Source organism: Staurois parvus, unplaced genomic scaffold, assembly GCF_062004578.1.
Source record: "Staurois parvus isolate SC_StPar_1 unplaced genomic scaffold, SC_StPar_1.0 ptg000297l, whole genome shotgun sequence".
NCBI lineage: Eukaryota > Metazoa > Chordata > Amphibia > Anura > Ranidae > Staurois > Staurois parvus.
The window spans coordinates 3,937,501-3,950,185 of record NW_028318093.1 but is presented as its reverse complement, the minus strand read 5'-3'; the positions used below and the strand labels follow the sequence as shown (position 1 = coordinate 3,950,185).

Genomic DNA, 12,685 nt, shown 5'->3' with positions numbered 1-12,685 from the left:
CATGTCAGCCTTCAACACATTGTTTTTGTACTTGCTGAAAATGTTCTGAACCTGAAAAATGAAAACTAAGGCAGCTATCACATCTGAGGACTGGTAAGCTGCAGTATATTACATTTTTGTTTTAGTGCTTAAATACACTTGAAAAAAGGACAGAAGCTTTAACCACTTCCCGCCCAGCCTTTAGGAAAATGACGGCCGGGCGGGCCGTCGATTTGGGAGGGCGTCATATGACCTACCCGGATCGCGCCTTGCATGTGCCCGCAGGCCCACGCTGTGGCGAGATCTGTCACTGTCTGTGTACCTCGGACACTGCCAAAGACAGATCTGTGTACTGGCCCCGTTGCCAGTACCATGTGACCTGCTGTGACCAATCACAGCACGTCACATGACAGTTGTAAACAGTGAATGGCTTCCTTTCATGCTATCCATTGTATACAAGTGGTTACTGTGATCACATGCACGGGCTGGGCCAATCACAGCCCATCTGTGTTATGTGATTAGCCGTGGCCAATCACAGCTAATCACAACAAAAAAAAGCTGAATGATTCGATTTTATTCAGTGAAATGCTTGCTTATAGCAAAGAGAAAAAAGTAATTAAAAAAAAAAATAATATATGTTATTTTTTTTTTGGTACTGTCACCAGTCAGTGTCCCTGATCACCACCACACCAGTTATATGATGATGCTGTATTGTACTGGTGACAGTATGTAAAAAAACAAAACATTTTAGTAATTTTTTTAGTTTATGACAAAAAAATTACAACCACAAAAAACCCGTTATGCCTCTTATGAAATACTTCGGACTGTCTACTTTGCAAAAAGGGGTCATTTGGGGGATATCTGTACTGTTTTGACATTTTTGGGCCTCAAGAAATTAGATTGGCTGTCAGTACTTCAGGACTTACCAATTTTCAGATATATCCCATAGTTTTAAACTCTTACAAATACTGATTTGGGTTATTTTCACCAAAGGAGATTACATGTATGTAGCAGATTACATATTGGCCTAAATTTATGAAGAACAATTATTTATTTGGAAACTTTTAGAACAGAAACAAAAAAAATGTGGGTTTTTTTTTTCAAAATTTTCAGTCTTTTTTTGTTAATTTAGCAAAAAATAAAAACCCCAGTGGTGATTATATACCACCAAAAGAAAGCTCTAGTTGTGTGAACAAAATGCTAAAAATTTAGTTTGGGTTCAGTGTTACATAACTGCGCAATTGTCATTTAAAGTGTGATAGCGTTGAAACCTGAAAATTGGCCTGGGCAGGAAGGTGGTTAAAGTGATTCTAAAGGAAAGTGTATTTTTGTTTTTTTAAATAACGTGTACAATGCGGTGTGCAATGGTTTTGAACAGAGCAGCTCTGATCCTCCTCTTCTGGGGTTCCCCGCTGGTGCTGCTGGTTCTTTCTGTCCTGGTGTCTCCATTGCACGCTGTTGCTTTGGGTGCGCTCATGCAAGCTTGATCCTGAGCTGTGCTCTTTGTGTCCATTGACAGCACAGTGAGGCGAGGCTGCAACCCTTGCTGTCTGTTGGCTGTGGTTGACAGCAGCAGGAGCTAATGGCTCTGGCTGCTGCCTCAATCTCCAGTGAAGCAGGAGAGAACCACTGCTCTTGGGCATAGTGCTGGATCACAGAAGGGTGTTCATCTTAATGTAGAGAATGCATGAAGGTAAAACACCTTCTACCTTTAGGATCACACTAAATAGTATTGTAAAAGCTTTAGTTGTCCAGTATTAATCTTTACAATGCCACAAAGGACTAGCCACCAGTATAGCATAGCCTGCAGCGTGTCTCTCTGTGAAGGCAGCCTTCTTGGCAGCGGCAGGGCTTTACTTCCTCATGTCAGAGCCTGCAGAAAAGAAAACCATGAGCAGCACAATTTTAATATCACTAAATCTCACTCCAAATCTTCAGAGACAACCAGTAACAGGCAGCAATGCCTTAGATTTAACACTGCAGATATACACCTATGTAGCTGTAAGCACAGGAGTGCCTAGGCACACTTGTATACCAGTGGGCTGCTATTTTTCAAGAGGTTTTCAAGACAAGTTAGATTTTTCAGGGTACTACTTTTGACACTTCTAGCTGTTCCCTATAATATAGCAAATCTTCACTTTTTTTAGTTCAATTCAACTTTAAAGTGAAACTATACTCACCTTCGCTCCAGTGATGCAGCGCTTGCTAGCTCACTCACTGGTGCCGATATTTTTTGCTGGCTTCTTCCACATTTGGATTCTTTGGCCATCTTAAATTGGCTGGCCCGGGATTGCAGAATTTCCATGCATGCGTCCGAGAGTTTAATCATTCTGGCACCCAGTAGATACCAGAAATGTACACTGTTCTGCACGTTCGTATTGCAAAGAATCATAGTTTTTTCTTCTGCAAAAAAAAAAAAAACACCTTCCTGCTCCAATAAAAAAAAAAAAACATCTGTACAACTTTAAGGACTGTTCCATTTTTTTTTTTGTTCATAGGATGTGGAAATTGATATTGAGCTTGCACCAGGAGACCAAAGCACCAATCCAAAAACAAAAGAACAATCTGAGAAAGATATTGGAAACCAGCTTCACATGTTGACCAACAGACATGACAAGTTTCTGGACTCATTACGAGAAGTCAAGGTCAGTATAACTCAATGGTGTGAGCCTAGTGAATGGGACACTGGCATTCTGGCTAGTTGGAACATTTCCAATTTGCGCATCACACTGTGTCACTGAAGTTGTTATAGACCGCTGTTGATGTCCATGCTGTTAAGTTATATGCCTTTTTTTTTCCCTTTCTATGTTGCTACAGACAGGAGCACTGTTAAGTGCCTTTGTCCAGCTCTGTCATATATCAACGCCTTTGGCGGAGAAGATTTGGATTCAGCTTTTCCCTAGACTGTGGAAAATACTTACAGATCGGCAGCAGCATGTGAGTAAAATCTGTTATTGTGTGTATATTTTTTTTATATATCCTACCTAATTGTGTCATTGGGTTAATTCTTTGTTTTGCTATATAAAACTATCCATAGTTATTGGTGATTGGGTAGTAAGCCTTCTATTGTCCTGACCATTATTAGGAAAAGACCAACACTATCCTCAAAGGGGCTTTTCACCTTTTAAATGTAATGGGAACAAATTCCTGTCTTGCTTGAATTTTCGTTAATCAGCTGTTTTCATTGTAACAAATGCATTGGATTTCTAAGGCCAAGCTACTTGGCAATAAACCAGGTCAGACAGCTTAGAGCTGTCTGACCATATTGAGTGTATGATGGATGTGTCCCCTGATGGTTATCATTGGGGTAAAAGTGTATGGGATTTATGTATAGAAGGAAAAAAGTGGAAAAATCCTTTAAGAATTTGTGATTTTACTGCGGCCTTGCATCATTGCGTTCCTTTTGTTTTTCCTCCCTTGGAAGAAAGGCTGTTCAGTTGTTCAATTTCTGACAGTCTCATGTTTCAGACATAGTGGAAATGTCTGTAGAGTACTGTCAGCCATCCTGATTCCAGGCATGTTGGAGGTTGAGTTTTGTAAACATTAATTGCAGGAAAACAGTCACATTCTTCAGGTTGAAGTAGCTGTATTGCACTGTGGGACACTAATGGAGAATCAAGGAGCAACTGCACAAGAAAATGTTTTCACACTCAAAACTATTTAAAGAATAGGTTCTCCTTTCTCTACACGTTACACCCGTATTTAGGGTGTAACATATTGAGCATCATCCTTCTGATCTGCCCCCTACTTGTGACAGTAGTCAGAGGACCTTCTACCTGAACCCGCTGTCACAGTTTGAAAATAGCACAGCCATTCAGGGCTCCGCCCACACAGCCACATCAATTATTCACAGGGTCCTGTGAAATAATGCCTACAAGTACCATCAGCCATTGCAGCTGTCAACTTGCAGTTCTCAATGACCCTTGATGGTGCTGATGAGTGCTCTCCTAGTCCAATATACTTTTTGAACTTCAGTAACTGCCTGCCTCAGAGGTATGGCAGAACTTGTACTGACAGTATGAAAGAGCCTGACATTGCACCCATGTTCTGCTGATTATGGGTGCAATGCCTTAAAGGCTCCCAAGGAAATAATAAATGCACATTTTTTTAACCTGCAAAGCCATGCATCTATTTTTTAAAGGCAAACCTTTAAGAAAGCTTTTTACTTCTGGTGGAATAGGGTCATCTCCGCTGAAATTTTTCTGGCTCTTTTTGCACTGTGCCACATATGTCAGCAATGATATGTGAATCTGCGAACAGGAATTCAGATTGCACCATAATGCTTCTTCACATTACTGGTATGGTTTGCAACACTGCATAAGTGATCACAATTCCCAAGATCTGTTTACAAGTATGCAGGTCACATGTGGTTCAGAATGACTGCACTTGTAATGGGGATAATGCTTATTGTTTGTCATTTAGCATTACTCCTCTATATGTTTTTCATTATGTTCAAGCTTTTGTCCAAGGGGACTGAAAAATCCCTGAAGAGTCCTGGGCTCCAACTGGTATTGTGTCCAGAACTGTGAACTGTTCATCCTTGAGAGGAAATTTATTAAACAGTGGTCTATTCCCACCGTGGATCCACCAGTGACCCACCATAACAGGAGAACTACTAAACAAGTAGAAGACATCTTTAAAGATTCTGCTGACTTAAAAATATAGTCCTTCTATAAGGCCAAAATTAATCTGTTTGGTTCAGCCCTCTGTGTCCCTTGTTGGCACTGCCACTATTCTGTCAAATTATGTGAGATTGGGTCAGATCCCTCCAAAAATTTCTGTCCACCCCAAGGTTTGACTATGTTTACCTTCGCATGTAACACAAATGTCTGGAGCATTACATTTTCAATTTTATTGACTTGTTACAAGAATCTAAGCTTATTTCCCTCATGAGTTTGATGTCTATTCAGCTCCACAGAGCATTTTGGCTATGCAGATAGGATGCTGATACCACATCCAAACATCATCTGACTACTTTGTCTTTTCAGGCCTACACAGGATATCATGATTAGTGAGGCCACAGTGTACTCTTGCCTCTCGTAAGAAGTTGTCTATCCTTCTTTAACTATTTCTGTAGCATGGCCTTTATTTTATTTAATTCAGGTACTTATAGTGCCATCAATTTATGCAGTGCTTTACGTATATATATTGTACATTCACATCAGTCCCTTACCCTCAAGGGGAGTACAATCGAAGGTCCCTAACTCACATTCATACATACTAGGGCCAATTTAGACAGGAGGCTGATTGTGTCCTGGCGGGTCCTTGGGTAGTTTGCATTTCAGGCATTTAGGTGCAGAAAGCTTCCTGTTAGGTTCACAGGCTAATCCTTAGCCTTTGGTGCCTCCTCTGTTACACCTGATCTCCCTTGTCTTGTGTTTCTCCCATCCCTTTCTCCAATCCATGTGTTAACAGATCTGTGCCCCATCTGGACTACCACTTCTTATTAAGAAAAATCTCCTGTATTTGAGACATGTAAAGTCCCTCCTCTCCAGATGGGCTCACTGTTTTACAAGATTCCCTAGGATCAGTTCTGACTGTCCCTTACATGGCTAAGGATCTGGTTCCTCTGTTTCACCTGGTCACACCTGCTCACTTCTGTGAGTTTTGGCCGTTGTGTTCAACCTATTGCCCTTTCCTGGCATCCCCATTGTGGGATGCTAAGAAAACCTTCTCTGGAGAGTGTCAGCTTTATGGATCATTGTAGTCAGCACCTACCGGAAGGATCTAGCACTTACACGATCCAGATCAGGCTTTGTTGGATTTCAGTATTGGTAGCGATCTATCATTTAGCTTAAGCCCTTAATAAAGAGGTCCATACCCTATGTTGGATACTGAGCAGTCCAGCAGACCTGGCTTTATGGGCCAGATTATCCATGGTGTGATCCTTCAGCCTCTTAGAGCAACTAAGATAGTTTCTTCTCCCTGTATCTGGGGAATTTGAGTTGTTATGAGATCTTCCAACTGGGGCTGGGCTACTAAATTTTCTGTTTGCCAGTGGCCAATCCTCCTGTAGGCAGCGCTATAACCAAACTTTATTTGGATTCCTCTGTCCTTCTATGGGCTCCAAGAAAAGGATTTTATGGTAAGCACAAAAGCCCTGTTTTTTTACTATTTGTGACTTTCACTGAGCTTACCATCTGCAGCACTCATATTAGAATCCGATGCAAGAAGCTACGGATGTGGTCTAGGAAGATTAACCATTATTTTTTATAAGCCATCACTCCTCTCTTGTGTTCAGCTTTGTGCATACACTTAGTTTCAAAGAGAGTTTTTAAGTTTGGAGCTGTCAATTATGAGTAGGCATGTTTGTTAAAAAAGAAGTACCCTAAAATGAGCACTGACCTTTAAATCCAAAGATAAATCACCTGTATCGATTTTTTCTTTTTGGATGCAGCGATTCATAATCATACTCGAATTTTAGACTGCAGAGTAATCATTTGAATATTAGTCTTATGATGTGCTTGGTTTGTGCTGTTTCAGCTGCTGTTAATAATTCACAGTACACTGTCATTTCATTCATATGGGTTTTGTTTTGATAAAGGTGCCTAGGAGGTTTCAGTTAATTTGAAGCTGACAATCGTTGCTTTTTATCTTGTTTTAGGCATTAGCTGGGGAAATCAGCCCATTCCTTTGCAGCGGGAGCCACCAGGTGCAGAGAGATTGTCAGCCGAGTGCCTTGAACTGCTTCGTGGAGGCCATGTCTCAGTGTGTGCCACCAATCCCCATCAGGCCCTGTGTGCTGAAATACTTGGGAAAGACGCACAATCTTTGGTTCCGGTCCACACTCATGCTGGAGCATCAGGCTTTTGAGAAAGGCCTAAGTCTTCAGATCAAACCTAAACAGACAACTGAATTTTATGAGCAAGAAAGCATCACCCCACCACAGCAAGTAAGTGTTGTTCCTCCTGCATCAGCACTTTCAGAGAAGGTAACTATATAAATTCTGGCTGGCAGACAGAAAGTAATAATGTTTTACTGTGCTGATAATGTTCGCTGACTTTGTTTTGTGTGCCAAATGCACTATGAACATGTATTCTCAGCCATTAAAACCTGATTTGGTTTCCCACTGCTCAGTTATTTTTCTGCTCCCTTGCTTAGAATAGAGATTTTCTAACAATGACCCCAGACGCATTAATAAAGAACAGACACATTTAAAGCAAAAAAGTAAGAAAGTGGAATGCAAAACATTAACAATGTGATGAAAATCATCTTGGCTTTCATTAGCCTACTAAGCAGTAATTTAAAATGACAGAAATGGGTAGTTAAAAACTTGTAATATAGTAGAGAGAAATGGGATGGAGTACAGTGTTAGATATTATGACAGGAGAGCTCCGCAAAACACAGGGAAGAGCTGCTGATGAGTCATTTATTTATATGAGCATATGAAAGGCAAAGAAAAATGTCACTTTAACCTTCAAGCCCACTCTGGAGCTCTTCGCTATAGTGCTCTGCCACTTCTTTGCAGATATGGTTAAGCCCTGTGATTATGAGCCAGGACCTCATTTGTATTATGGCTGGTCTATACTTGCCTGACTGGCTTGGCCACCATGTGTTGGACCAGCCATAAAAAAATTATGAAGCCACAGCGCATAGGCGAAGGGGTAGGCCAGAATTTTTTTTTCTCCCCCTACAAAGGTGGACAGTGCCACACAGTGACAGAAGGTAAGTTTGTGGAATACAATAAGGAGGGTGGGAGAACACTTTGAAGAGCAACTTTACCAAAAGCAAAATTGTCTTTTACGGGCTTATGCACACAGAGCCTAAAAAAAAATGCTACTTTTGCAGATGTTTTTTTTTTGCCAGCCTGTAAAAGCACCTCTGTGTAAGCATATGTGTCCATGCACACAGATATTTACAGGCTTATTAGAGTTGGTGTGTTTGCAAGCTGAAAAAAAAATCAAAGGCACATTCAGGAGAGGAGCTGAAAAGCAGAAAAAGCTCTAGACTTGCCTAAACATGTATAAACACACAAAACCGCTAGACAAGTCTTACATTTGAGCATTATTGCATTCCAATGGGCAGAATAAATTAAATGTAACCAAAGGCAAAACTTTTTTTTAGTTTTGGATAGAGTGGAGATAGATTAGAAGACCTATCAGTTTTTATTGCTTTCTGTGTCTCTTTTAAGGAGATTCATCCTCTATATTCTGTTTACCATTATCATTATCAAGAGAAAGTAATAGAAAATCCCAAATTTTGGGTTGTCCCCGGAACAGTATTAGAGGGTAAATCTTCCAATGGGGACATTAGTTTTGGTGACCTGGGGGTCCCCAAGGTATTCCCTTAATTTGCAGGGATTTCCTCTCACTTCCTGTTTGATTATGAGACAGGAAGTGAAGGGAAATTTCTGCAATGGGACACAGATGAATAAATCGGTCAGTGGTTATAACCCGTTCCAGTCCTATCCAAAATGAAAAAAAAAAAGGTTTGCCTATACTTCTACTTTAATATTATGGCCAATAGAATGCATAAACACGGCAAAAAATATGTGTGCAATACGCAGTTTACTGCATGTCTTTTAAGCATCATTTTCCTGCCAGGAATTCTGGTATTCAGAGAGGCTGTTACAGATGCCCCGTGTGCATGAGGCCTCAAGGCCAGCTTCACCTAAAATGTATGTTTTGGTGGTTCTTGGGAAGTTGAATTATATGCAGTCTTCCTTTTTCAAGGTCTCCAGTGGTGTGGAATTTCTACTAGAATATTTGGTTGCACTCCAATTTCAGATGCTGTTAAAAAATTAAATGGGCACATGCCACTAGTTTTTCTCCACAATGAGGAATTTTAATTATTGCTCAAACAACTAGGTAGGATTGGATAGACAGAAAAATTGACTTAGGCTGGCCTTAGACTGATTGAAATTCAGCCGTTCAGCAGGACCGGACAAATCTTGATCCATTGATGGGCAGGCTAGTTGTACTGAAATCGATCTGTTGATCAACTTCAGTACAACCAGCCTATCTTGTTTTTTTGTGTCATCACTGCTGGCGGCTATAGCTGCAAGCAGTGATCATTGTATTCTGATGGTGGGGTAAAACTTCTGCTGTCGGAATACAGTAGTGCAGCGGAAGGGATTCCCCCATCAACACTGACTGGAGCATTTTTTTGCCTCCAACGTGTGATTTGCTTTAGTGAAGTCAGAGGCCAATACAAGCTACTGAGGAGAAAACGCATCAGTGAAAGATATGTTGATGGGTAACCAATCACTATAACCAAAGTCTTGGATTTCATTTTGATAAACATTTATATTTTTGTGTGTTACAGAACCCTGTATTGGTCAGTTTTCATCTTATCTAGCATTGAGTCTTTGAGTGCTAGAAGTCCTCTCATTTAAGTCTGTAATAAACTGCAAACTTTAATGAAGGATTTAGGCAGAAATACTTGATGTAGAAATGTCCTATTAGATTATTATGGCACATTTCTATGAAACCTTTCTTGCATATCTATGGCACAAGTGTATATATCTTCTTTGTTTCTTTTAGGAGATCCTGGACTCGCTTGCAGAGTTATATTCCCTTCTCCAAGAAGAAGACATGTGGGCTGGTTTGTGGCAGAAACGCTGCAAGTTCCCAGAAACTGCCACTGCCATTGCTTATGAGCAGCATGGATTCTTTGAGCAGGTACTCTATCATACTTAATGATTTGCCTAACTCTTAGGAACATATTCATTTGGGTTTTCCACATCTGTTGGGTGAAGGTTGCCACCTATAGAAGGATTAGACACTGGCAAACATAACAATTTCAAGCCAACCCTAGTATAAACCCTCTTCTATCCAGTATGGTACAGTTTTAGCTAGTGTCTTGTAGGATGGACGTCTTTTCTTCAGCTCTGTTGAGAGAGGTCTAACCACATTTTGCTCTTGTAATTAGCCTAGCGACTTTTCCTGGCATCCCCATTGTGGGATGCTTAGGCACCCTCCTCTGAGTCAACTTTTCTTTATGGACCCTTGTAATCAGCACCTTCCTGCAGAGTCGAACACTAGGCAAATCTTGCCAGATCAGGCTTCCATCAGATTCCTGTAGGTAACAGTACATCCAGACTGTATCCAACTTTCGTTGTCCCTCATTAAACAAAAATTCTATTTTTGCGCATAAAAGCATTTGATGTTCTTTTTCATTCTTCTTATGTAATATCCTCGACATGGGATTTTGTGTATACATAAAACATTCCATTTAAAATGCACTAAAGCATTTTAAGTGAAGAAGGATAAAAGGTTAGGTTAAGGGAGTGTTAATAAGACTTGCTTTATATATTGATTTTGAAAGTGTTTGTGTATTGCCTTACCTCTAGCCACTTTGCCTATACCCACAGAGGCCTGATAAATCGCCAACAGAGATGAGCTTAGGCGTGTTTAGATACTAGAGAACTGAAAAAAATAGGCGCTGTGGAAAATGCTCTCAGACAAGCACCTTAATGAAGGTGCATCTTTGTTGGGTGAGACAAAGTAGCAAATATAATAAAATTTGACCAGCCTGAAGTTGACAGTGTGACTCCAACAGACGGCCCGTCCGCTCTGAAGGGAGCTGAGATCGGAGAATGCTCCTGTCGACTTCAAATCACGTGGTGTCAGCGTCCCGGCATCGCGGGTGGTGTCACCATGGCAAGCGAAGGCAGTGTCCAACGTTGGCTTCAGCTGGGAGAATGTGTAGGGTTACCAAGACGACATGTTTCACGCAGTTGCGCTTTGTCAAGTCTTTAGATACTAGTCCAAACCTGCTTGAGCTATCCCACCAGGAAGCTCTCACTGTGAACTGCCAATCATAAGTGACTGTGGTGTTCTCCCTGCAGCTGTGCATATACTCACCCCATGTATTTGTGTGGCTGTGGTGCAAGGATTGCCTTGGTCCATAGTGGCAATTTTCTGGTTGGGTTAGCTCAGATGGGGTTCGGACTAGTATCTGTACATACCTGAGCTCATCCCTAACCATCGGCAACCAAGCAGGGAACCCTAGAGGATGTGTGACTCGGTTACTGGTCAACATGGTATTTTTTTAAATGATTACAAAAACAAGGACATTAACATATGATGGAGAGATTTTTCCAGCTTAGAAGTCCAGTTTCTTATCATATAAGTATGAAAAACAATTGTGAAAGTGTATATTGCAGGTATTTAACCCCTTTTCCACCAATGGTATGCAGTCATGCGGCCTCACTGAAGTGGGCCTTTATCTGTTGGGCTGCATTTTGTGCTGGGAGTGTGCAAAACCGCAAGCTCCCAGCACAGAGACCGGGCACTCACCGGTAGCCCTGGTTCTTGTACAAACGATCGGGACCCAGGACTTCCAGTTCCAGGTCACCTGATCGCTGTGATAGCCTCTGATTGGCTATCACAGTGATCAGTTACTGTGAAGCCCACCCCCATGTTTACTTTCTCTCTGGAATGGAGAGGAAGATGCATTGTATGTAAATGTAAATATGTGTGTTAAAAAAAACACACATCCCAGAGGATGGGAGAGACTCTGGAGAAGTCCTGGAGGTGAGCATTTGGGAGCGTACCTAGATACATGAAGTAGTTGTGATGATATGTACAGTTTTACGATCGCATGTCAAATTTACAAAATTGTGCTCAGGCATTAAAATTTGTTTTACCCTTAGTCACTAAGGGGTTAACCTGGTTGTCCTGTTGTTGGTGTGATAGCCCGCTAAAGAGAGCGTTGAAAATAAATGGGCTGGTAGCCTGAGGCTTGGCCTAGGCATACAAAGTTTCTTGATGCCTAAATTGCCACAAGAACCAGCCAGGGCCTAGGTAAGATCTCTGAGTTTGGAGCGTTTTGGCATAATACATAATGTTCCAGTGACCCCAGAAAAGCTTAGGTCAGTGAGGGTCAGCAACAGATCATCCGTATTACCCTTTTAATACGGTCACTTTAGGTTACATCTGGGGGGGTTCTTCACATTTTGACTATTTAGTGCACTTTCTTCTGAAATAACTTATGGTCTTTGAACACTTGATGTCCTTTTTTATTCCGCCAAAACAGACTGAGCAAATGTTTTTTTCCATGGAGTAAAACTTACCTCTTGGTGTGTCTGTATCTGGTTCAGACCTTTTTTTTTACTGGCTTCTGGCCTAGTCAACCTAGGCAAGGTTAAGGTCATCATTTTTATTTTATTCTATTAATTTCATCATCTTAGACCATTGTTTAATTTCAAGTGTATTTGGTATGAAACCTTACTGATGTAGAAACATATTGCCACATGCTTTCATCTGTCTTGAAGGGGACTGATTTTTTTTTTAACAGCATGTAGGGCCACAGACAGCTCAGGGATATTTTGAACACCGTGTTGGTCTCATCCAGTCCGAACTTCACGTGTCGGTGGATGTGTGCACATATTGATCTGTCTTCAGGCTCAGAATGCGTACATACAGATCCTGTAGATGAAAAGCTATTGATTTATTTGAGCTTTTGTACTTTCAGGCCCAAGAAACCTATGAGAAAGCAATGGAAAAGGCCAAAAAAGAACATGAAAGGAGCAATGCATCTCCAGCTGTTTTTCCAGAATATCAGTTATGGGAGGACCACTGGATCCGGTAAGTGTAAATTCTGTCTGTTCTTTTCTTCACTTTTCTGATGACTTTGTTTTTGTTGGTGCTTATTATTTTAGGTTAATAGAAATAAAGTATCTGAAGACTCAATTCCTACTAAATAAAAAAATAAAGTTTTATTTCATTTAGAATTTGACTTTTCTCTGTAAAGTGTACATGTC

General features: G+C 40.9%; 1 protein-coding gene across 3 annotated transcripts in view; it reads left to right on the top strand.

The window, feature by feature from the left end:
* TRRAP (transformation/transcription domain associated protein) overlaps positions 1-12,685 on the top strand; it is a 236,450-nt gene that overhangs the window by 136,536 nt on the left and 87,229 nt on the right. For all 3 annotated transcript variants that reach the window (XM_089682734.1, XM_089682733.1, XM_089682735.1), the window contains 5 exons: positions 2,478-2,624; positions 2,797-2,916; positions 6,584-6,871; positions 9,462-9,599; positions 12,397-12,509. In XM_089682734.1, the coding sequence (XP_089538860.1) occupies positions 2,478-2,624; positions 2,797-2,916; positions 6,584-6,871; positions 9,462-9,599; positions 12,397-12,509 (806 nt within the window). The remainder of the gene's footprint in view (positions 1-2,477; positions 2,625-2,796; positions 2,917-6,583; positions 6,872-9,461; positions 9,600-12,396; positions 12,510-12,685) is intronic.